Source organism: Typha angustifolia, chromosome 7, assembly GCF_048772165.1.
Source record: "Typha angustifolia cultivar Huaian chromosome 7, ASM4877216v1, whole genome shotgun sequence".
Classification (NCBI taxonomy): domain Eukaryota; kingdom Viridiplantae; phylum Streptophyta; class Magnoliopsida; order Poales; family Typhaceae; genus Typha; species Typha angustifolia.
The window spans coordinates 3,586,998-3,612,776 of NC_133245.1; the positions used below are offsets into that span (position 1 = coordinate 3,586,998).

At 38.5% G+C, this 25,779-nt stretch overlaps 3 protein-coding genes across 10 annotated transcripts; 2 read left to right on the plus strand and 1 right to left on the minus strand.

Moving 5' to 3' along the window:
- The first annotated feature begins 5,796 nt into the window (after positions 1–5,796).
- LOC140762925 (uncharacterized) lies at positions 5,797–8,152 on the plus strand. The gene is made up of 2 exons (XM_073100910.1): positions 5,797–5,955; positions 6,592–8,152. Exon 2 carries the CDS (start codon positions 6,777–6,779, stop codon positions 7,917–7,919), a length of 1,143 nt encoding a protein of 380 aa, XP_072957011.1. The 5' UTR covers positions 5,797–5,955; positions 6,592–6,776; the 3' UTR covers positions 7,920–8,152.
- A 522-nt stretch (positions 8,153–8,674) lies between these two features.
- Positions 8,675–17,158, plus strand: LOC140762513 (uncharacterized). Of its 7 annotated transcripts, none has more exons than XM_073100372.1 (13): positions 8,676–8,773; positions 9,100–9,130; positions 9,211–9,308; positions 9,450–9,532; positions 10,623–10,698; positions 10,809–10,876; positions 11,227–11,311; positions 12,323–12,444; positions 12,554–12,637; positions 14,640–14,786; positions 15,392–15,500; positions 15,573–15,692; positions 16,817–17,158. In XM_073100372.1, exons 3-13 carry the CDS (start codon positions 9,218–9,220, stop codon positions 16,879–16,881), a joined length of 1,050 nt encoding a protein of 349 aa, XP_072956473.1. In that variant the 5' UTR covers positions 8,676–8,773; positions 9,100–9,130; positions 9,211–9,217; the 3' UTR covers positions 16,882–17,158. The 7 variants fall into 7 exon arrangements, with proteins under 7 accessions (XP_072956471.1, XP_072956473.1, XP_072956475.1 ...); XM_073100374.1 differs by having other exon boundaries at positions 8,722–8,773; positions 9,109–9,130; XM_073100373.1 differs by lacking the exon at positions 8,676–8,773 and adding an exon at positions 8,780–8,973 and having other exon boundaries at positions 9,076–9,130.
- LOC140762512 (LRR receptor-like serine/threonine-protein kinase GHR1) lies at positions 17,046–23,061 on the minus strand. Of its 2 annotated transcripts, none has more exons than XM_073100368.1 (4): positions 22,808–23,061; positions 21,477–22,619; positions 18,951–20,489; positions 17,046–18,140 (listed from the first exon to the last, which is right to left on the minus strand). In XM_073100368.1, the coding sequence occupies exons 2-4, from the start codon at positions 22,540–22,542 to the stop codon at positions 17,554–17,556; spliced, it is 3,192 nt and encodes a 1,063-aa protein (XP_072956469.1). In that variant the 5' UTR covers positions 22,543–22,619; positions 22,808–23,061; the 3' UTR covers positions 17,046–17,553. The 2 variants fall into 2 exon arrangements, with proteins under 2 accessions (XP_072956469.1, XP_072956470.1); XM_073100369.1 differs by having other exon boundaries at positions 21,477–22,631.
- Between the last annotated feature and the right edge of the window lie 2,718 nt (positions 23,062–25,779).

The following is a 25,779-nucleotide window of genomic DNA, read 5'->3' on the forward strand; positions in this document are numbered from 1 at the left end:
AAAGCCGGTTAGCACTTCTATTGACTTTTCTATAAACATGAAAGACTTCATAATTTTAATAACTTTTAAGAAGCAAAACAATGTCTTCCAACAATGCGTTTAACCACCCGAGTTGATTATGAATGCCATTAATACTATGTTTTGATATCTACTAATTGAAGCGGATGTCAAGTTGCTACATGTGAATCCATCTTAGCTTATTTTACTTCTTATACTAAAATAATTTCATTTAAACTCTTTAAACTATCATTATTTTCTTAGTATATTTTATAAACTTTATTTTTATCACATACACTCTTATCCAAAAAAAAAATGATTTAAATATCTATATTGTTACTTTTTTTAATTTATTCAAATGGGTATATATAGATATTTTATTTAATTTAAGGGACGTGTATATGAATAATAAAAAAACTTAAAGAGTGCATATGAAAAACAATAATAGTTATATGGTCTAAATAAAATTATCCTTTTTATATTACATTTATATATTTAGTTATACTTTTTTCAAAGGATAAATTTCAAATTATCCCGTATTGTTATGCTTTAAATTAAATTATCTCCGGGTGAACTTTTTATTGGTATATGTGAAACTAGTAACTATTCCATCAAAACTTAAGAAAGAGTATAAATTATCATAATACCCATATAATATTAATTATCTCATTACTTGAATAAATATGAATCTTTTACCCATATATCTAAGATGATTAAAAAATTTCACTTCATGATCGTATATTTAACTGGATGTACATTGTAATTATTAGATAATAAAACTCTCCTAATACGAGTATAACAAGTAAATAATTATTTATCCCAATATTACTAATTCATAATTCTGTTATCTCTCTCATATTTTTATATTTACCATTTACTATTGTACTCTTGAAATATATCATTTTACTCAATTATAATTTTAACTGCTATCTGTATCTCCTCTTCTTATTTATACCCTCTTTATTCATACATTATAAAAAATACTTTAATTACTTATTAAACTCATTTTAATTTTATATCTCGTCAAAAAATTTAATTATTTTATATCATACTAGTTCATAACAAATATTATAGAAGCTTATGTTGGTATAGTCTTTCTTATGTAAGTATAATAAATAAACATAACTATACTTGTAAATAGACTTGATCAAATAGTCCAGCCCGAACCTGAACTGTTAATGGGCGGCACGAGCTAGTCCTTTGCCCACCCGACTCAGCTCATAAGCCCATATGTCGGCCTAACCCAAAAGTCTGATCCAGAAGCTTGCCCGGCCATCTTCTCCCTCTCCGTCTTTCACGTCGACACCTCCCTCTACTACCTCCTCATCTCTTTCATCTAGGCCATCAGCACCACAACCCCATTCTTCACCACAGCCTTCACCCTCATCATCACCTATTGCATGGAGCCCACCCCAGTCTACCTCGCTCTCCTCTTCATCATCCTCGACTTTGTTGTTGCCTTTAATAGGGAACCACTCTTCCATGCTCTCGGCTTCCTTATCTGCCTTGCCTCCATTATTGGCTACACGTTGAAGTCCATTGTCTAGGGCATCCTTCTCTCCTCTGAGTTCGAAAAGCTCAACTCCATCAACCTCCTCATGTACATGGCATCTATTGCCACCCTTGTCGCCACCACCCTCACCAAGATCAGAGAAAAAGCCCACTTTAGCCCTACTCCTCTTCGAGAAGGCCATCATCGCCTACCTCATCAACCTCACAAACTTCTTAGTCACAAAGCACACTAGCACCCTCACACTTCAAGTCCTCGGCAATGCCAAGGCCGCCATCGTCATCTCCGTGCTTATCTTCCGTAATCCTATCATGATGATAGGGATGGTTGGATTCGAGATCACCATCCTCAGGGTCGTTGTAACGCCCCCGCCTGGCACGGCACGTGCACACCCACGCGGCCGCACGGCACGCGCGACGCACGCGACAAGTCGGGCGGGGCCCGTCACGCACGGATACTCTCATGTGCACATAATCATGATATCATCAAATAACACCTGCTAACATATCCATGATCACATAATCCATCACCAAATAAATCATACTCTTAACCAAATAAACCTGTTAACAAATAAATATCAAAGTCCACAATATACACACTAAACCGCTACATAATCTGGCAGGACCCACACAGGCCACAATAAACCATCAAGATACAACTAAAATAACTAATACAAGGGTACACTATGATTCGACCTGTATTATACAAATCATCGTCTAATACAAAAGAGTACAAATATCAAATATTGGTACAACTCAATTTCTATATAAACTATCATCTATACTATCTCGTATCTATAGCTCACCTCATCATCGCTCTAAAATATCTTCTCAAGTCGCTATCACGTATCACAAATCTGAGGGGTTAGAAAAGAAATAAAGAGAGTCATGAGCAAAAGGCTCAGTGAACAGACCTTACCCCGAATCAGTGATGCCAAACAGAGAGTAAATCATGTACTGGATAATATGAATCAGAAAGAGTATCATGTCATGAATGAGTATATAAATGTATCCTCAATAATATATAAATGAAAAATAAATAACATGTCATAACTGATAAAAGTATATAATCCTCGACCACGAGTAAATAAATCTCCATGTCATACTATCATCATAACTCTCTCTCAAATATGACACATGATGCATGCCGACCATGACCATGTTATGATATCAAATACAACCATATATGATGCATATTGACCACTCGATAATCAGGTATGTCAGATAATAATGAAATCATATGCATTTCTCAACATTCACGATCATCACCGATATCTCGGTATAATATCATCATACTAGACCACTGTGCACAGTCAACACTCGATACCCGGTCTCAACATCATATCCAAAGGCTCAGAGCATACTCCGCCACCCGCAAGAGTATCTCTAATATAACCATACCCCGCCACCCGCTAGGGTATCAACATCCATCCAGACCGGGCACCCACATAGTCGATAGAAACCTCGTGAGGATAACTCGCCACATATGCCCTGGCGAACGGCATGTGTCCGAATGTCTGCTACGCACACAGACTAACGACCTCAGACGTAAGGCCAACAGGATCGCGACTATGTCGAGCGATCAGTCATCTCCAGGCACGCCCTAACCCTCACGCCCACTCGGGTATCCTCACGCTTTCTATCAACTATCATATCAATCACATTTCATGTTTTCCTTCTAAATGACAGATCATATGCATATATCCAGTACGATAACAAGTCAATGCATAACAGGAATTTAGGTGGAATAGAAATCAAGAGAAAAATGATGCAATGTAGTCTCCAACTATATAGTCAACACATGCATACTCATGCTAATCTATTATATGCATACCCATGCTACAGATCAACTAGACATAACCTCACCACAGTATAATCATATCTCATCATCTCTATTTATCATTATCATACTCATATCCAAGATCAGCCTAATTATATGCATGATAAAAATATGCTCGACTGTAATCATCTATAGATAAAATCATATAATCATGCTAGAGGCCAAAACATGCATGTACATAATATATAATATAACCTAATTTGAGAAAGTGATCTAGGGGATAAGACTACTCACACTGATCAGAAGATACAAACCACGTATCCCTTACATCCGCCCATCAACCGTGTGACACTTCTCGCTAGCAAGGACAACGGGGTCTCAAATAAGGGGTTCGGGATCTGAAAATATTTAAGTAACATAAAGTTAGTTGTTTATCCCATTATAATCCGTTCGAGTAAAATATGATGATTTATTAGATTTTAGAATTTCTACTTATTTTTATGATTAGCTAGATTTTAATTATAAATAAAATATAAATATAGATAAAAACCTAATTATAATTAAATTATATCTTGATTAATTAGGGACTATGTAGTCATTATCTTATTTGTTACAAAATAATAATGTATAATAAATTAATAGAATTACTTAAAATGTAGATCATAAGAATATTAGAATATAAATCTAATAATTATAATTTACAAATCTATCTATTAATCTAATAGATATGTAAATAAATAAATAAATATAAGTATTACATATATTTATACCTAATTAATCATTAATTATAAAAATTATCATTAATAAAATTATATTGAAGGATATATAATATTATTAAAATAGTTCATGTCTAAATAATCTATTTGCATTAATTAAGAAGAAAAATACCTAAATAAATAACATAAATAAACTAATTAATTAATAAATTAGTCACATCTGCCATCAGTACTGGGCTCGGCCCAGCACTGTCTGCTACAGTGCTGGGCCGAGCCCAACACTGTGCAGAAAGAAAGAGAAGGAGCTGAGGAAGAAGGAAAGAAAGAAAGAAAGAAAGAAAGAAAGAAAGGAAGAAAGAAGAAGAAGAAGAAGAAGAGGAAGAAGAAGAAGAACAGAAGAGAAAGAGAAGAAAGAGAGGAGGTGAGGGAGGCGGTTGTGGACCCGGGCCGGCGGGGAGGGCACCGGCCGTTGCTGGCCAGCCAGCGGTCGGCCTCTCGCCGGTGGCTCGGCTCCGACGAGCCCACCCTCGGGCAAGAAAGAGAGAGAGAGAGAGAAGCTCACCGGCACTCGTGGAGGTGGCGACAGCGACAACCGGCCTCGGCGAGAGAGAGAGAGAGAGAGAGAGAGAGAGAGAGAGAGAGAGAGAGAGAGAGAGCATCGAGAGAGAGAGAGAGAGAAAGAGAGAGAGAGATTTAAAGAGAGAGAGGGAAGGCGGTAGAGGAGAAGTAGTGGCGGCGCCGGGACTTGCCGGGGCCCATCGCGGCCAGCTGGCTGCAGGCGTGTGGCGCCCCACCAAGCTGCATGAGCAGCTGGCATGGGCACGAGGCTGGCCACAGTGTGGCCGGTCGCGTCGTGCCCATGAAATTTTTTTTTTTTGGATTGGGTTGTTACAGTCGTGCTCTATAGCGAGGCTAAGAAGAGATGAAAGAATAATCCCTCTTCTCCTCCTTGATCTAATTGATATAGTATACTCTATCTTTTCCTCCCCTTAGACAATATTAACATTGTTGTTGAGATAAATTGGTAATAAAATTTTGGGTATAGTTGAGTTCTTGCATTTGGTACATCGGTAATTGATTAGAGAAGAAGTAAAAATAATAAAAATTTTAAAAATTTGGACCAGCCTACTTTCTTACAGACCAACGGGTGATAACGAGCTAGAGCTAGATTATTTTAGTCTAACCCCGACTCACTTGCGATTTAGCTGACGATCACAATGGCCATATATAACCTTAGAGAATAATTAAAGAAAGAGAGAAATTTTCTTTTTAAGTAGAGGAAGATAAGATACATTAGATAAAGCTCTCAGACAAATCGAATTTTCTTTTTTTGGATCAAAATGAAACAATCGATTTTGCAAAATCAAAAGGCAAAGCTCTTGAAATGTTTCAGTGGAGTGTCATGCTGTCATGTGATCCCATGCTCCACGAATCTGCGATCCAAAAATACTCTCTTCCGACGTGGAAGCTAACCATTGGCCGCGCGAGAGTTTGATGTTCGACGTCGTTCGAGTCCACTTGGAAATAGAAAAAGCCCGGGAATGGAGCAAAAGATGGCGGGCGGCAATCATACCGACATGATTCTTCCCATCCACCCAACTATTCTCGAAATCCCTATCAAGTCCTTTAAATTCTGACCGTCCGATCCACCCATCGAGCGCGATAAAAACGTCGCGTTCGAGATAAGCATCGGGGGCAATCCGGTAATCTCGTGGTCGTACGGTCGCTTGCTTCGGACTTGGTCTAGAATGGTCCATCTTTTATTACTATTTTTCACTGGCGTTTACCGTTCGCTACTTCTGGTTAAAAGAAATTAATCTGGTAGCGATAAAAACGAAGGCCATCAGGATTCGTAAGCGCCTAGTTAGTTTCGAAGAAGACGAACAAGCAAGAGGGTTTCCAGTGGTATCAACCGAGAGCGGAAGAGATGGATACTGATGATTCGATTTCGAGGTGAGTTCTTATTCAAGTTCGTGTTCTTTTTTTTTTTTCCCTATTCTGCGATTTATCCGGTTGAAGGGGGGGTTTTTATCCGGATAGTTTTAGGAATAAAATGGTATCGGATCAAGCTCAATCGATTCGAGTTTATCTTCTAGAAGTTAGTTTCGGATTTTGGTTTTGTTCTCCTCCGTCTCCGTCCTTAAAGGACGACGGACGGCGACGGATTGGGGGCAGACCCTTCAGATTGAAGGGTGTTTTGGTCAATTGACGTTGGAATAGTGGAGCCACATCGGGAATCGGGCGGAGTGGGGGGGCATGGGGCATGCATGATGCATTTGACGAGGTGTAAATCATGCGCCTTTTCTTTTACTATCTGGTGCTTGATAGGGAGTTCAGATCGTCTGCAGCCCAAATGCATGCATTTATTACATTCTTGTGCCTTGGCAGCACCTGATTGGTAGCATTACTGTAGGAAATCAGGTTAGGAAAGGATTAAAGTAGTTATAGTATTTGAAATGCTCTAACGATTGAGGTCATGGCATTTGGATTCATGCCAATCTTTATGTTGCGCATAACCAGACATTGATCTGCTATCTCATAATTTTGTGAACTTAATTAACCCTCTCATGATCTTATTCTACAATGCAGATAATTCATAGTATAACTTCATGGTACTATCAGTTGATTTCTTGCTTAAGATGCTCAAGTTACGTGCGGTATTCCCCTGCCAGATGAACATGTCATTCTCCATATCCACCAATAATATAAGCCACAAGCTTTACCAAAGCTGCTTGCAACCATCTTTATCTTGTCTTCCATTTTAAATCCCTGGAATGGCCGGCAGATCTCCCCACCCCCCTGCAACCAAAAGAAAGCGGCTCGCCGTTTATCCCCGCACCGTCATAATCGTCCTCATACTTGTCCCGTTGTGTTTCATGGCCGTTTTTCTCCATGTTGACAAGTTGTCCTACTTCCTCCGGCCATTATGGGACACCCCGCCTCGCCCCTTCATCCGTCTGCCGCACTACTATGCTCCCAATGTCTCCATGTCTGAGCTTTGTCAGCTGCATGGTTGGGGGATTCTCCCCACCCCTCGTCGCGTGTTTGATGCTATCCTCTTCAGCAACGAGCTCGATATCCTTGAAATCCGTTATCATGAGCTCCTCCCTTATGTCGACAAGTTTGTTATCCTCGAATCCAATGCCACCTTCACTGGCATGGAGAAGCCGCTCTTCTTCATCAACAACCTTCGTCGCTTCGCATTCGCCAGTCCAAAGATCGTCTATGAAATGTTTCCTAGCAGCATGGTAGACCCCCGGTTGCGCAGAGACCCTTTTGCACTGGAGTCCAGGCAGAGGTTGGCCATCAATTCTCTGCTCCACAGATCAGGTATTGCAGTTGGCGATGTCGTTATCATGTCTGACGCCGATGAGATCCCTAGTGTCCAGACGGTGGAGCTGTTGCGGTGGTGCGACAGCATTCCTCCAGTGATGCACCTGGAGCTGAGGCATTATATGTATTCCTTTGAATTCCCAGTAGATTATAGCAGCTGGCGTGCGACAGCGCATTTGTACAGAGAGCAGACACGATACCGGCATTCACGGCAGACAGACCTGATGCTAGCAGAGGCAGGGTGGCATTGCAGTTTTTGCTTCAGAAAAATCAAAGAATTTGTGTTCAAGATGACAGCTTACAGCCATGCTGACAGAGTTAAGAGCCCAAGCTTTCTAGATCACTCGAGGATTCAGAGAATAATTTGTCAGGGAGATGATCTGTTCGGCATGTTACCGGAGGAGTATACCTTCAAGGATCTCTTGGGCAAGATGGGTCCTATCCAGAAATCAGCTTCAGCTGTTCATCTGCCATCATACTTGATAAAAAATGCCCACAAGTTCAGATTCTTGTTGCCCGGAGGATGCTTCAGATCACCTGAAATTGATGAACAGAAGAACAGAACATTTGGACAAAAAAGCTGAGAAATTTTGGTTACGGAAGCTATTCAGTGTACTTTCCCATCAAGGGACACAACAACATTATCGCACCACACAAACGGAAAGATCAGAGCGAATACCTACTATGTGAAACCTATGAAGAGAACGTTTTTTTTTTCCAAAATTTCTTTTAATCGTTTTTGCTTTAGTTGCAGAAATTTCTTCAGGAGTACTAATAAGCACAGCCTATTTTATTCAATTGTTAACAATTCTAATAAGCACAATCTATTGTTTCGTGCTGCACGTCCCATTCTTTCTCACATCAGGACTGCTGAAGCGAAACCGTGATTTACTACAATAAACATTTGGTGCACAATCGATGAATTGAGCCAGAAAACAACCCCTCAATTCCAATAGCTTTCCAAGTACAAAGCATAGATAAAGGTTACACCAATCGACTAAGCAGGTAAGACCCACTTCAGTATTTGAACGGACTCGAATATTATTCAACAGTCATGATCACACTAGCTATAAATAAGATTCACTAAATTAGAACGAACAGTAATATAGCCGTCCAATATGCACGACTCGAACATATTTGATGATCATGATCAAAAGAGCCGAGCATTCTAATAGATTCAAATCGGATCCACCCTCATGGAATCTACGGTAAAGCAGCTAAATCGAACGGCTCCACTGAGCCAGTTAAAAAAAGTGCATTTAGCTGCAATTTTGTGAATATCGATTAAACCCACCGGGCACGAACCGAACTCGAGCGAACCTCACGTGCGCTGCTCGTGTCTAAAGGTAGTCAAAGCCACGGACGACACACCCCGCGTATCGAGCCAAACCATAGCCATCGTCGGCCATCGCCACCGACCCGAAAATCCCACCTTTTGGTAAGCGACACAATTTCCCTTCGACGATTATTTTATTCGATCTGTTGTTCTCCTCGATCCCCTTCTCGTTTTGATCCAGTGTTTCCGACTGAAAAATTATGTTTGTTTGCTGTTCTCCGGAATTTTGATCCATCATTCCGCCTATTTCTTCTGTAATTTACTATTACCGCCGACGAATTGGGTATTATCTCTTCTCGAGGGTAAATTTCGTCTCTTGCCTTCTCTGGTATCTAATTATTCTCGAGATATTCTCATGTAGATAGGTTGCGAGAATTATTATTTTTCTTGATTTGACATCGCAGGTGTAATTTTCTTTATCTTTTTAGGGTTTACAGATTACAGGTGATCAAGTCGAAGGTAGTGGATTCGTTACTGGTCGTACTACCTGGTTGTGGTAGCATTATTTTGAATTGTAATCGAGTATTGATCGGTAACAGATCGAAGATGGGTGTCAAACTGCAAGGTTTGAGAAATTTTGATGCATTCCCGCGGGCAGAAGACCACCTGTTGCAGAAGACGAAATCTGGAGCTGTTGGTGCGTTTTCTTGTGTTTTTTGGTTTCTCCTTTTAATTCATATCTGGTTTTACGATTGGAATTACGAAGAGTAACATAGTGAAGTAGCATCTTTCTTGGCGGACTCATCCAGTGAAGCTACTTTTGTTCTGTGCTCTGCAGTATCCATCATTGGGCTTGCAATAATGGCGACATTGTTTGTGCACGAGTTGAAGTATTATCTCACTACTTACACAGTGCATCAGGTTGGGTAATACTTTCTCAATACATTTAGCTAATGGTTGATAGAGAGATCGAACTCTTTATTTCTTTAATGCTAATTTAAAGAGGCATGCGCCATTTCTTTTTTGAAGATGTTTGAGTATTATTTAATCATCTTTATCTCACTACTTACCTGTAGCATGTATCATCTATCTTCAATGCTCAAATTCTTATAATCATCTTTTTTGTTCTTCGGCACATCATATGAGAGTCTTATAGGCCTAGGGTGCTTTTATTTCGGAGAGATTTAAGATCAATCTCATTATGGCTACTGAGATATTTACATGTAGGGAAACCAAGTTGACTGAATTAGCACTTTGAGTTTTAAGTGAGCATTCCAAGAGTTGCATCAAATTTTGTGTTAATTGATGGGTAATAGTTGTGAGGCACTTTTTTTGGTCCTTTTCATATCTCTTATAAGAGCTGGATAGTGTTTTTCCGCATGAGAAAATGTTACATGTTTGAGTTAGGCTCTTGACAATCACATAGGCTCTAGGTGGTAGGCATAACTTGCCAACTTGTTCAAAGATTTGAATATTTGATTGGTCAGTTAAGAAGAAATCATATGGAAATGCAAATCATGCAGACCTCTAGAGTCCACTTGGCAAGACCATTCTAGTTCTTCCCAAATACTAGACATGGCTATTTCTTTATCTGGCTCTAACGCCCTCAATCTGAAATCAGGCCAGGTTTTCTACTATCCGTGTAAGCTGGGTCGCCTGAACAAATATTTCCATCTTCCATATGGGCCTTAGCCCAAAAGCTGCTACAAGACACAATTTTCTCAGACACAGAGTTCGAAGTTTGTTGTAGAAAAAAGTTAAATCTCTCTGGAAAACATGGCCTCTTTGCACTTGCTAGAAATAGAATCAAGAAGTAGGATCATTTTTCCATTGAAATTATAAGCAATGATGTGTCATTCTACTCACTGGCAGGAGGATGAATCATGCAGTAGTTAAAGCATACTTTCTCTGATTCTCTATGCTTTGTATTTACACAAGTGAGAAGGGCGTTCTTTTGTTATATGCCAGTCTAATAACCTTAAGTTTTGGTAAAAATCAATGACTTTTACAGATGTCTGTGGATCTGAAACGAGGAGAAACTCTTCCAATTCACATAAACATGACATTTCCTTCTTTACCTTGTGAAGGTCGGTTGTAATTCACTTCTTTAATCCTGTTAAATTCAAAAGAAGTTATTTGGCGCTCCTCTATTCCCATTCTTGTGTTAATTCTTCTCTATTACTTAAACGCTTTTCAGTTGTGAGCGTGGATGCCATTGACATGTCTGGCAAGCATGAGGTGGACCTGGATACAAATATATGGAAGGTAAGAATTTTATTTAGCACTTTGTCTGTCACTAAGTTTCTTCTCTTGTTTGCTTGTGCAAGATTATGCACACTGTTCCTTGTATATCATGGCTATTGTATTTTTTTTTCTTTTCATTTGACTTTTAACATTGTGAGCTGAAATTTCACTCTTACATCAATACTTATAACTTCATTTTTCTTTTGTTACTGCAAATTAGTTCTATTCATTGAGTATCATATTCACATGAATATGTTGTTCTGCATAAGCTTGGGTTTTTAATTCAAAAGCTTATCTATTTCTTTGGAAGTCAATGGCTGTTCAATAATTATCTTATATTTGTTATTCTACCTTTTGTATTCAAAATGAAGCTTCGCTTGAATAAAGAGGGTGATATCATTGGCACAGAATATTTGTCTGATCTTGTTGAAAAGGAGCACTCAGATCACAAGCACGGTATGTTTTCCCCACATCTAAGTTCCATGCACTATAGAATTAACTAGATTTAGTTGGGTATATCAGATTATGAGTTTTGTCTTATATTGGTGCTAGTGCTTGTCAATGAAACTTTCTTTCACTACTTTCTACAAATAAGTAGCTGGTTCTATGTAGCCCATTGGTGTGCTTAATTTAGAAATTTTGGCATGTAATTTAGACAGTGATGTGGTCTAGATATATTGGGTAGTTATTGTTGTAAATAAGATTGTACTGTAATTTTTAAATGACAAAGAATTGCTAATTACCATATGTTTTTTAATATCTTATTGCCATCTTTTCCTTGGTTTTTACTGAAATTAATGTGCTTGTTTATGCTCACTTAAATGCAAGAACTTTTAACCTCATAATTCAGGTTTGGAAGTTAGAACACTGTACAATCATTTTGTGCTTATGTAATGAGGGCTTCTTTTGGTATTTTCTGCATAAGATAGATACATGATTATGTTTATCTCTGCAGGTGATTGTTTAGTTATGGAGTCTGTTTATAACAAGTCAACAGCTTGTCTCAGAGTCTAGTTTGTATTGGCTGTACCTCGTTTCCCTTATAGTTAGTCTTAGTGGTGAAATTCCTAAATATTCTCCATTGACCTTAACATATTGGTGATCTTCTCTCTTTCCAAGGCTTGGCTAGCCTACAAGTCAACTAAGGATGTTTTGGGTCTGCAATTTTCTTGTTGGTGGCAAATTGTTGTCTGTCAAATACGTAAATGAAAAGTCTCTTTCAGCATGAGGCATAATTCTAAGGCTGCCTGTAAATGGAAATCACAACTTTCCCCTTTCCATCTCCTTGTTATTGTTTCTTGTCTCAAGCCTTCAACTTATTGGAGACCTTCATGTTTTGGGCTGGGTTTCTATTTGTGACAAACCTGCCAATTTTTATTACATACAATGAAAGAGGAATTTAGCAGGTTTGGCTTATGTCACAAATTATTTTTCAAACTTACTATTTTGTTGGTAACATTTAAGCAGATCATGGCGATGGTCATCATGACGATTCTTCTCAAAAGAAGCTTGAGCACACTTATAACTCAGATGCCGAAAAAATGGTTAAGAATGTGAAACATGCAATGGATAATGGTGAAGGGTGTCGAGTACGTTATTTCCTTTGCTCGCTGTTCATTTTGATGTGAGACAATGATTGATGTTTCATCATGACTATTTTTCTTGCCCAAGGTTCATCGGGATTTTCATTTTCCGCAGATTTATGGAGTTCTAGATGTGCAAAGAGTTGCTGGAAACTTTCATATCTCGGTGCATGGGTTGAACATTTTCGTTGCTCAACAGGTTGTTTACCCAAACCCCAGCATTCCCCTGATATGATGAAAGGTCACTTCTTAGAGTTTCCAAAAAATGTATCAACTATAGGTATTTATGAGTGTTGCAATATATATAAGTTGTGGTGCCGTCTTGTGCACAGTACTTCAGTAAACAATCATTAGTTCAAGTACACTAGGTGTGGAACTGATTACCGAATGGAGAAACACTAGGACCTTCTCTGATGTTAAGTAGGCAAGCTAATAGAGGATGGAGAATGGTTGCAGCTGTGTAGCTCCCTAAACTTTATGTGGCAGGAGTATATTACTACGATCAAGTCACAGACCATAATGTTCAGTGTAAGCTGGTGGAATAGGTATCATGGCTTCGGAAACTTTCTTTCTCGCAATAAATCCTTCAGAAGATCTCTTGCACCATTTAGCTTTCAAGATGCATATCCTTGTGAAATCGGCAATTTTGTCTATTCACACAGGAGCTTCTAGAAAGATTAGGGTTTTCAGTGTATTCAGAAGGGCTGCCTCAAGGATTTAATCATTTATCATCTTAGGGATAAGTTATAATGATTGAAATATAATTTTGGTATTTCTAATATGGCCTTGCTAATCTTTATTTATTCCTTACTATAATGAGAATTCCACCTCTAGCAGATTTATATTATTTTTCTTTCACTTGAACTGAGTTTGCCTTATGATAATTTTGATGTGCTGGGATCTGGATTTTTAGGAGGGTCTGCTCAAATTTGATTTCACCCAAGTGGGGAATATTGAAGAGCTCAACAAGAACTTAAGTCTAGTTTTACACCCGACCCAATGCTATTTAGTGGCCCTTCTTTTGTTGCTTTCAGTATTTTGTTATTGACAAATAGTTGGTTTCTTATCTCAAGACGCCACAGTTGTTATTGATAAATGTCTGCATTCTTAAATTAGATTTTTTCATTAGATCGTGTTTGAATCCTGAGAAGTGAGGGAAGTGAAGTGGGTATTTATAGGAATTGCCCCACTTCCATTGTTTGGTTGTTGGAGATGAATTGGGAAGTGATTCTATTGATTTTCCCTATATCATTGGATTTCCATTTATTGGCCCAATCCCCCTTCTCTCAGGAGGAGGGAGAGTGCACGTCCACCTCTACTTAACAGTCGCATATTTTGCATGTGACTATTAAGTTCCTAAAAAAGTTTATATCTGAACCTATGTTTTTTGTAAAAAAAAATTTATCCCTACATCTATACCCTTCTGAACTCTCTTTGTTACATATATACCATTCTAACATTGTATTTACATTTATGTCCTTATTTATTATTATCATTTTTTGCATGGAGACCTTTTAGAGCTTTTTTCTGGAGACCTCTCAAACCTAACTAACCATTAAAATTTCATCAATTTGACTACACTTAAATGGTATCTATGTCTTTTAATATTTTAAGTACTAAAGATTTTAATATATGGTTGTCAAAAAGTAACCTAAAGGGTATTTATGCAAAATACGAAGGTTTTTTAAAGGATATACATGCAAATACAGAATTTAAAAGGGTATACATACAATAAGGAAATTTGGATGGGTATAGATGTAAATAAATCCTTTTATTTTTGTTTTTTTAAGTTTTAACTTCTATCTTTCACTTTTCTCAAATCTCAACCAAATAATAAAAAATACAAAAACTCACTGTTCCAATCTCACACTCTATCCTGACCAAACATTAGGATGTGATAAATTATTGTTAGAAAGTAAGTTTCGTAACATCTTCCAATTTTCAAGATCACTTTACTTCCTGATAACCAAACATGGTGTAATTGGTGGTATGAAAGCTTCTTTTTTATGCGATGAGCTATTGCATTTCTAATGTAGTAATATGAGATAAACTACTTCGAAATAAAGGCAAGTAAAGAGAACTAGTCTATATTATTTTTTAGCTTATTGTCCTTTATATAATGCAAATTATACTGTTTAGTCTGACACATACATTTTACTTGTATTAAACAATAATGTTCTTGGTATTTATCTTTTGTATAGATTTTTGAAGGATCAAGTCATGTAAATGTTAGTCACATTATTCATGACTTGTCATTTGGCCCAAAATACCCTGGAATTCACAACCCTCTTGATGGAACTACCAGGATCCTCCATGATACAAGTGGAACTTTTAAATACTATATCAAGGTAAACCATCTAGTAGATGTACTTTTACAAGCTCATTTTTCGTTGTTAAAAACAGTTGATGTGCTCTTTTTTTAACATGAACTTGATGGATCTAACCTGCTTTTGACATTGAAGGCTTATTCTTTAATAGGTTCGATGCTATTGTTGATCAGTACGAAATACATGATTGAAAAAATCTTTTATAATGCTTAACGTGGATTAGTTATGGGTGACTGACCATTTTTAAACCTAAGATGCACGGATCATGTTATGTTTTCCCAAAATCTAGAAGCATGATTGCTATTCTATAACTTAATGTGACTAAACATCCTGGTGGACTGTATCATACAATGTAAAAGGAACCATCATATTTTTTATGTTGGGAGGTGAACTTGAACTGCTGGATTTGGGCAATTATGATTATTTGTATAACCTAAGGCAGACATTTCTGTCAGTTTCTGAATTTTACCATGAACTTCCTTCAGATAGTAAATACTGATATAAATTTTTGTTGCTTGTAATCATGAGTATGTTTGTTACATCAGATTTTTGTCAAATTGGTATTCAGGAGTTGCAATTTGACAATGTACTGTTTCTTTTCAAAAGTAATGTTAGTGTTTGTGCAGATTGTTCCAACTGAATACAGATATCTCTCGAAAGAAGTATTGCCTACAAATCAATTTTCCGTGACAGAATATTTTGTTCCCATACGCGAGACTGATAGATCCTGGCCAGGTTGTATCTTAATTAGCATGGAAATTTCTTCTTGTTTTTCTGTAGTTACTTACATACTTTTACATGATGCAGCTGTTTACTTTTTGTATGATCTCTCTCCTATTATTGTGACCATTCGAGAAGAACGCCGCAGCTTTCTGCATTTCATTACCCGTTTGTGTGCCGTGCTTGGCGGGACATTCGCTCTGACAGGTCCTTTCCTTTTTCTGATATGGCTTGTGCTACGATGGTTATGCATGTAATACATGTGCACTGTCTCATGATCTCATTCACTTGTCTTTCGTTGTCCATTATTTTTGCAAGTTCATAGTTTTCTTAGCATATCACTGACACAATATTGCTCACATAAGTCTGTTATGTTAGCTTATGAAAATAGATTTAGTGTGAGATCTGGAGGATTAATTCTTTTACTTGCCTATGTCTTTTAAATTAGGCCTTCTGAATAGGAAAACTTAATACTAGCAAACATTTTGTAGGCAAAACTACTGTTAGTTATAATCAAGGAAGTAAGGAGTTGAAATCTAATTATCTGAGTGAATTTCTAAACATTAGAGTTCAGAAATAGGTTCTCTTTCCTTGTCATTTGCCACCTCATTAATCTCTGCCACATTATATCTTCCCACCCTTCCCGATCTCTCTCATTTTTTCTTCCCCTCTTTCACCAACCAAAATCACCCATTCTTCCAATCCCACTCAACCAAACCCACCCTCTCTCAATCCCAGCTAACTCTTTTCTTCTCCACTCCACACCTACTCTCGCCCTTCCTCTCTTTTCCCACTCTGCTGCCACCTCCACCATGTTTGTCACCGCACTTGACCCTGCCGGCACCGCCATTTCTCCTCCACTACACACCATCACTCCCCCCACCATGATGAGGGTTATAATGAGATTAGAGAGGGGCACACCTATGTATCATTTTGGAGGGGAGGGGGAGAGGACAGGAAGAGGTGGGTGGTGTGTGAGAGGAGATGGTTTTGACTGGGGTGATGGAGGAGAGGAAGGTTAGGGGAGAGAGATGGAGAAGATGATGACATAATGGAAATGGATGAGTTGGCAAATGAGAAGGACAGTGAGTCTAGATCTATAAATAGTTTAGAAGTGCTATTAATTTTGAAATTTTATATTAAATTAAAAAAAATCTTAGATCACTTGATAAGTTACCTCATTACTCTCAACTCTTCCTGAATCCTGTTCATACTCTAGCTGTGGGCATGTTTGGCCGTTAGTGTTGGCATAGTATGGTGTAGACATAGACTCTAAATATTTCTCTTATTCAATCTATCCATTGCTTAGTGGTCTTTCTTCTGTAAAACAGGAATGCTTGACCGGTGGATGTACAGAATTATCGAGTCTATAACAAAGTCAAAGACTACGAGATAAAGCAATGAGTAGAAGCTAGAGAATGGGAAAGGGACAAGGGAAAGCAATGAGCCAATGCGCAAAGATGTTGTTTTATTGCACTCGCATTACCATGATTTAACCACTTTTAGCAGTCAATTTTACAGTTCTTCCTTCCTGTAGAATAGGACCGAAGCTTTTGTTGCGGAATTGTCATTTTTGGTTTACATAATTTAATAGTCCAGGTCGAGTTTTGATCAATGGATGGGTATGCGATTTCCTTGGTAATACATTTGATGTGATTATTTTTCCTCTTCTAGAGCCCCATGTTTACTGACTTGACACAATTGAGGTGTCTTTAGTAATCTCCTTGGTGATTTGCGATGATACATACTAATTCCATCTTATTCAAAATACTGACGGCGTGCAAAAGAAATTTTAGGAGAAACTAGATTCTCTACATCTTATATTCCATTCTTAGTTTTCCTTTTTGCTCGTCAGCTTTGATTGTGAGTAATCTCCTTGCTATATATCATAAATTTAGTTGTCGGTGTTGCCCTTTTCATTTTGACGGACTAAAAAGGTTTCCACACCCAAAAAGCTCTCTCATTAAGGACGATGAAAGTTGTGTAATGAAAGCCTAACAGCAATGACTAAATTATGAAGAAATCAGAAAAATGAAGTTTTACACACAAGAATAAGCTTAGATCAGTCTCATATGGATGATAAATCCTCGTACACTGACTTGATACCTGGTCTCTCTGAGACTGGACGAATGCATCTCAATGCTATACCCAGCATCTCTTTCATACCTTCAGCTGCTGCACGAGGGTTTGCTAAATCAGGAGGCATCGATGGATCGAAACAATCCGACCCTCGCCCTTCTGCCACCCTAAGCCGGACCCAGTCCGTCAGATCGACACCACCCTCCTCACCTGAGATGACATCGCCTGCACATCTTCCCGTCAGGAGCTCCAAAAGCACCACGCCAAACGCATAAACATCCGACTTGAAAGACGGGGATGGTTTCTTGGACGCAGCCAGCTCTGGAGCACGATATCCGAGCGCTCCAGCATCGAGGATCTGCTCGGTCGTCCCTGACTGAGTCATCAGGCGGTGAAGGCAATAGTCTGCGACTCGCGCATTGAGGTCAAGACCATCGAGCAGTATGTTGGTTGCTTTGAGGTTCCCGTGTGGGATAGCTCTGTCAAAATGGAGATAGTTCAGGCCGCGCGCAACATCAACTGCTAACTTCAGCCGCTGTGCCCAGGTTAATGGTGGGCCTTTCCTTCCTGGTCGATCTGAAAATTGGTTTCAAAGTTCATATCATGATCTTATCAACTGAAAATACATATATATGGTAAAAGGTTGAGTGGGCAAGCTATAAAATTTGCATATCATATGTGGGTTATTAAAGAACTGGATTGAGCTGATTTCTGGTAAGGAAACTCTGAAGCTCCAGAATTATTCGTGTCTGATCGACCAGCTCACTAAATTTTACTCAGCAAAATCCTAGTAAGAGGATAAATAAAGGAAGATATTTTTCTTTACAACCAAATGATGTAATAGCTTTGCCTTTTCTTCTTATATGTTACCAGTATCAATAGAAGAATACCAAATAACTTAATAAGAGAAACTTGATGTGAAAATCAATCGGGAAGATATGGAAAACAAAAGCAATCTCTTTTCTTGATAAACATTTATCAAACGCCACATGCTGTATGTGGATGCCACCTATCTATATTTTCTTTGCCCAATTAATTTTGTTAGCCTGACAAATATAGCAGACCTGCTAGTGATTAACAAGTATAGTTTCCGGTGTCAGATTTGGGGGCATGATATGAACTGTCAGATAGAAGATGGAAAACTAGAAATCAGCGAGCAGGAGATACATTAAGAAGAAAAAGGAAGGAGATCCTTTATCATTCTTTTATTATGCTCAGTGTTTCTTATGGCCTAGCTTCAATGAAGCTAGGGCGTTATTATGTCGGGGTAAATAATATTTATCGTTCAATGGGAGTATTTAAGAGAGGATGAAAGGGATTCAAACAAAATAGATGGACTAAAACAAGTAGAAGTAGAAGCCATTATACTGGGGCTAGAGAACATACCATAGAGAAAGTTAGCGAGACTTCCAGGAGAAATATAATCTGATAAAATGAGCTTCTCATGCTTAGTAGGGCCCCAATAGTATCCCCTCAACCCAACAACATTAGGGTGTCTAATATTTGCAAATCTTTTAGCCTCTTTAGCAAATTCTTTCTTAGGTTTTGCTACACCTTCTCTGAGCCACTTCACTGTCAAGAAGACCCCATTCTCTAATGTCGCCCTATAACAAGTGCCATGGCTGCTCCTTCCCAATACTTCTGCTGGTGCCCTTGATAATTCCTCTGGTGTCAGTGTGATTGTTTCATCCAAGAAGTGCAACTCCCCGGCCATACTATCGGGTGAGCGTACATCCAACCTTCCTAGAGTTTCGTGTCTGTATGTATCACCAGAACCTGGTGACCATGAAAATCGGCTGCCCTTGGAAGGTGAAAAGCCGGCAACTGCTACTGCCATGTTCTCTTCTGGACTAATTAGCTCAGATATAGATCCTTTTGGCGGAGATGACACCACTGAAGCACTGCCAGTTTCCTTGCCTCTAACACCAGAATTCTCTGGCAAGGTCCATCTCTGAACATTTTTATCTGAGACCCTTTCTGAGCTTGGGGTCCTTGAAATTCTCTTGTAATGCCATATTATAGCTAAAATTATTAGAATGAGCAGAGCAACAATACTAGTCGATATAATTGCCACCTTAATGGATGTTCCGAGGGGCTTGTGGCCAGATCCTTCGGATGGAGCACTGCTAGATCCAGGTGGGCCATCAGGAAACTCTAATCTGGAGTTTCCAGGATGGAAGGAAGAATCCGGGAACTTTCTTAAGTTTACTGGAACCATCCCAGACAGGTCGTTGTATGATGCATTGAAGGATACAAGAGTGTCGGGCAATGTTGCAGGTAAGGAGCCTGTAAAGGCATTCTGGGATACATCAAGAGAGGTAAGATATATAAGCTTGGTAATAGCTGGAGGCAGAAGACCGGAGAAATTATTTGCAGATATGTCAAGCACTTGAAGACCCGAAAAGAAGGCAAAATCATCAGAGAAATTGCCATTAAGATGGTTGCCAGCAATACTGAGCACACGAAGATTAGATTTTCTGGAAGTTGATGGTGACAATACGATGCCACCTATGAGTAAATTGCTTTTGAGATAAAGCTCTTGTAATGTGGAGGAAGTTAGCAAATCTTTCAGAATGGGGCCACCAAACTGGTTGGAACTAAGGTCAAGAACAGTAAGTTTTGGATATTGCAAGATAACTTCTGGGATGGTGCCCACAAGAGCATTATGAGATAGGTTAAGGTAGTTCAGGCGTAAGAACTGTGAGGTTACCTCTGGAAAGGAACCCATCAACTGATTCTTGCTAAGATCAATATATTCAAGATCATCGCCCCATTTTGTAATTGCAGATAGATTTCCTCTAAATTGATTATTTGATAAGTCCAACACAGTGCAGCTTCCTGTAACCAGTGGAAGTTTACCAGAAATGGCATTAGAAGAAAGATTGATAATCCGTAGATTTTCTGATGTGATCATATTGATATGCCCTGCAATATGAATAGTCATGTTAGTACACAATAGGTGACTGCTAAACCAGCAGCAAATAACAATAAGATACATTTTCTAGACGGTACGGGCCATACGGCAACATCCATGTCTCAATGAAAGAATATTTCCAAGAATTCTGTTTAAATAACTGTAACCATCATTGTTAAGGGCCAGAAGAAACCTTAGATTGCCAACATAAGTGAAGGCTGTGATCTAATTTAGCAATGGTCCACCTGGATTTCATCATGTTATCAGGAAAGAAAGCCAGTACAAGTAGACACTGAGGACAGGTGGACTTGATTAGATTAGGTACTCTATATCTAGCACATACATTATATGGACTAATCACATTAGATAACTAATATAATGTAATCCTCCGAAGAATGACATACAACAGGAAATACTGATGAGGTAAAGCATGCCCCATCATTGAGGACAGAGGGATATTAACTTGGGGATTTATACTTCGTAAAGAATAGGAAATTGGCATGATATAGAGCTAATGATATTAAGCCCACTTAATACATTCTATTATAGATGAACTTGAAACTTCTGCCAGAAAAGAGTATCTAATCTAATAATATAGCCGTCAATAATACATAACAGGGTGCACAAATTGAAATGGCAGAACAATCACAGCAGACATCACAAGTCACAACTTTTACATATAAGTTTATTTTGTCTTTTCGGCCATTAACGTCATGTAACAAAACCAACAACAAAGTAAGAGGTGTCACATTGCAGTGTCAAATATATCCTTTAGGTGTTCAAACAGGAACGAAACATCACTTTTTCCACTTACTGCTTCCTTTGACCTTCACTTCACATGTTAATGCGAATCACATCAAGTAGCATTGTAAAACTTCTCAAAAATTTTCGTTAATTGCTAATCAGAATGTATGCTAGAGCACATGAAGAATGCTGAGAAAGGAAAAGAAAGAACATTATTGTAATTGACGTTCCATCTTCCAATTTGATTTACATACCTGAAAGTTTATTCGCACTCAAATCCAGTTCACTTAACACCAGAGAATCACCCTTAAGAAGAGCATTCGGTACAGAACCAGAGAAGGCATTGTTCGCTAGTCGCAGAATCTCGAGATCATATACATAGTTGAATCCTGGGAGATCCCCTGATAACTGATTAAAGCTCAAATCTAGCACCTTCAAACTCCCAAAAGCAGCAAGCTCCACTCCATCAATCAGTGAACCGGTCAGTTGGTTGTGGCTAAGGTTTAGATACTTAACTGTATCTGAAATATCTGCTAATAATTTAACATCCGTCAGATTTGAAGTGACGAGTGAATTCCCACTGAAGTCTGCATGAACAACACTAGATTCTGTCAGGAATTTCCAATCAAAACCACCACCTAGTTGGTTCCAGCTCAAATCAACAGACTGGAGGCTCCAAATCTGTCCAAGGCCAGCTGGAATTCCATTTGTGAAAGAATTATATGAGAGATTTAGATAAATCAAGCTCTTAAGGCCCTTCAAAGCTGAAGGCACAGGACCAGAAAAAGAGTTGCGGCTCAAATCTAAGGACTGAATCGAAGCAAGCCCTCCAATTGAGCTGGGAAGTGGACCAGAGAAGTTATTTCCAGCCAATGAAAGGTTTTGCAAGTTACGAAACTTCCCGATATTGAGAGGCAACAGCCCATCAAATCCATTGTTGGAAATATCCAGATACTTCAAGTTCTTGAAGTCACCCACATTGTCCGGTAGACTACCAGAGAGGTTGTTGTTGGCCATTGAGAGTTGAACAAGCATTGTAAGGTTGGTAAACACAGATAGATCAACATTGCCAGCGATGTCTCGATTGTCAAGGACAACACCTGCCACCTTACCCCCATTGCAAACTATCCCGTTCCAAGATGATGGGCATCCATTAAAATCGACGGACTCCTCATTCCATGAATCGCAGACATACCCACTTGGGTCACGAGTGATCCCCTTCTTAAATGCAAGGAGGGCTAAAGTATCTTGCGATGGGAGCTGGCAGAAGGAAGGGACAACAAGTAGAAACACCACCAAAACTCTACCAAATATCTCCATTTCCACCTCTTAACATCAGCACACTACTCTACCGCTCGAAGTAAAAGCTGCTGCGTTCCAGAGAGATCTTTGTTCATCTGAGAGAGGCACTAAAAGAGCTTTAAATGACTAAAAGTCGCCACTTTTAACAGCCACTAACATTTTCTTTAGATCAATAACAGTGTTTTAAGTTCGATCAAAGAAGAAAGATGCCAGCTTTACAAGAGATTCGAGTTCTAAAACAGCAAAAAAAACCACAACTTTAAGACGAGATCAAAGATTTTACCAACAAAAAAAGCAAATGTAAGAGGGTAAACAACTCCACCCGCCGCGAGGCACCAAACGTCCAGAACCTTTGGGCTTTCAACTCCAACAAATGAACGGCGCAGGCCCGCTAAAATGCTGATCGAGGAAACAGGAGAAGAGATCAAAGAGGAAAACCCTAACCCTAGAATCCAACCGTACCACTGCCTCCTCCTCTACTGAGTTGAGAGAGAGAGAGTGGAGTGGAGTGGAGTGGAGTGGAGAGTAGAGAGTAGAGAGAAGAGTGCGTGGGAAAATGGAGGTTTTTCCCCTTCTCTTTTTTCTTTTATTAGGATTACCCGCCAAAAGGCAGGGGGCCACATGGACCCAAATGCATGCTGCTAAAAGCCAGGGAATTAATTAATCCATTAATTAATTAGTGAGTGCTATAAACAGAATACTCTATTTTATACAAAAGTTTCAACCTTTTTTTCATCAGAGAACGGGGGTGGATTTATGAAGAGAGAGGGGTATAGATATCGAACAACATTAAGAGGGCGTCCTCCCGTGAGTAGCTAAAAAGGAGAAGTTATGTGCCACGTGTCAGACAATCCAGGTCAGATCTTTGACTGCCTTGGTTAAAACTTGTCCAACTACCACTTGAGAAAATGACTGGCATCTGATGCTCGACGACGACATGCCTTCTTCTTTGGAATCTACTAAATTTTGGTGCCTCTCTAAATTCACTTGTAAAATATTATTATATATTATTTTAATAAGTTATTTATTTTGGTATAAACTCCCATAAATTCATAGAGCATCCGTCAAACTGTATAGTAGTACATATATATATATTTTCTACTCTCCTCTTCTATCTAATATTTTCAATTAATATTATTTTACTCACTCTTTTTTATTTTTCTCTTTTTTCTCTTTTCCTCGTCCATCTATTATAAAAATATTTCAGTCATTTATTAAATTTTTAGTTTAATTTTAGGTTACGTGAGTATTACATACTATTAAAAATCTAAAATAGCTATATTATTGATTTTATACCACAAGTTACCACTGTACGATTAAGGTCACAATTGATTTTTAGTAAATTTTTTTATTAGAACATATATGAGCTTAATTTAGACCTATTGTGTCTTATTTTTTAGAGTGATTGATTTAGTTGTTCGACATATATGTTTAAAAAATTAATTTATTTATTTGATATATATATCCTTGAAAAAAAAAGGTGTTATTATCAATATTCAATTTGAGTTTATTGGTTACACTTTATATATATATATATAGCTCATTGGCTAACTATATTTTAGACGGAGTAGCTAGCTTCTTCTCCTAATATATAGATTAGATAATTAAATTAACTTTTTAAAAATAGACTCAAACTATGTGCACATAATAATAATTTTAAATATTTTACAATAAATGACCCTCTGCATCTTCGAGTAAAATTTGGATTCATGACCTATGTGATATTATGACTAGACTTAAGTGGTTGGGGGTTGTGGGTAAAGAGTAAAGAGTAAAGAGTAAAGAGTAAGGAGTAAAGACACTTTTCATCAGGTAAAATAGAGAGAGCATCCGGCAAAACTTTAGAGGTGAATCGTCTTTTTGACCGCTACTATATGTCTATATGAATTCTCTTTGTCCAAGTGCCCAAAAGAGGGGGAGGTAAAAGTAAATCATTGCAATCACCGAATCAGTATATGTTTATAACACCAAGTCCACCTTTCTGATAGAAAGCACTTCGGATACTTTCCAGGAAATTTCAATCTTAACTAGCCCTGCAATCACCAAAGATGAGGATAATTTATGTTTACTGAGCATCCACTCACTAAAAATATTGAAATCAAGAACGAGGGATTCTTCTGATACCAATTGCTCGGATCATCATGCTGCATAGAAGAAAATTATTAGGGAGAAAGCACGCCGTGAGAAGGATAGGAATGTAGGAGTTGTGGATCTTGTAAAAGTGAAATCATTGGGAGTTATGAGTTGCTGCAATGATTCGTCCTGTTGCATTTCTGACAACAAAAATACATGGAAAAGGCCCGTTCGGAAATCTCCACTCAGGGAGTCTTCTACATAGAGAAGAACTGCTGGCTCTTGCACTCTTTTTTTATTTTTATTTTTTAAAGGGAAGGCCCATTGACAGGTAGTTTCATTAAATCTAAGACTAATACAATGGTTGGTTGCTGCTTGATACACAGAAAGAGATGTCACGTTTGGGTATACAGCGCATCCCAAGCAGGATCACAAGCGCAAAGACTTTAAGTCACCTCTAGCTTCGCCATGATATGGCACATAGGCCTACGACTCCCAAGGGTTGGTGATTTCCGTTGGATGAAAGGCTTTCGGCAACCACAAACATCAACCCACTAATTTAAAATTTAAAAAGAAAAAGAAAAAAAAAAAGATACAAGGTCTGATGGATGATATCGGGACGGTGATGATAGGGGAGGAGACAACAACACTGACTTCAAGTCGGCGATGACAGCAACAATGAGGATAATAGTGACGCAGCAATAATGAAGCAACGGTGATTTGGGGGAACAGAAGGACAGTGGGAAAGAAAGAAGAGAGGAGAAATCAAGATGAGATTTAAAAAAAAAAACGAATGGAGAAAGAAGAAGAGGGAAAATATTCCTCACACGAAAGGAGGGAAAAACCCCTCTTCTTCCCAGACGAAGTGGCTAGGATAGGAGGAGGAGGAGGTGGTGGTGGTGGCGGCCAACGATGAAGGGAAGATTTCACTCAGTAGAGGAGAGACAAAAGGAAAAGAAAAAACATAGTAGGAAGGTGGGGTCGGCGCTCTTATGGTACTCCATTCAGTAACCTATAATTGGCTTTCCAATTGCCAAATCCACCATTATTGTGGTGACGGACAAAAGTCCCACTATGTAGTGATGATAAGGGCCCGTTCGTAAAGTTCCACATTAATACATTATGCATGTGTACATAGCTATTAGGTATACTCACTCTTCTCAGATAATAGTAGGAAAAAGA

Bases quoted from the DNA above. Each gene is read 5' to 3' on its own strand.
- LOC140762512 (XM_073100368.1), bottom strand. From the start codon at position 22,542: ATGGAGATATTTGGTAGAGTTTTGGTGGTGTTTCTACTTGTTGTCCCT. The intron at 20,490-21,476 runs GTATGTAAATCA...TTCATATTGCAG, and splicing joins GAGTGCGAATAAACTTTCAG to GGCATATCAATATGATCACA. The intron at 18,141-18,950 runs GTATGTTCTCTA...ACCAATTTTCAG, and splicing joins TCTCGCTAACTTTCTCTATG to ATCGACCAGGAAGGAAAGGC.
- LOC140762925 (XM_073100910.1), top strand. From the start codon at position 6,777: ATGGCCGGCAGATCTCCCCACCCCCCTGCAACCAAAAGAAAGCGGCTC.
- LOC140762513 (XM_073100370.1), top strand. From the start codon at position 9,218: ATGGGTGTCAAACTGCAAGGTTTGAGAAATTTTGATGCATTCCCGCGG. The intron at 9,533-10,622 runs GTTGGGTAATAC...TGACTTTTACAG, and splicing joins CTACTTACACAGTGCATCAG to ATGTCTGTGGATCTGAAACG. The intron at 15,693-16,816 runs GTCCTTTCCTTT...TCTGTAAAACAG, and splicing joins CGGGACATTCGCTCTGACAG to GAATGCTTGACCGGTGGATG.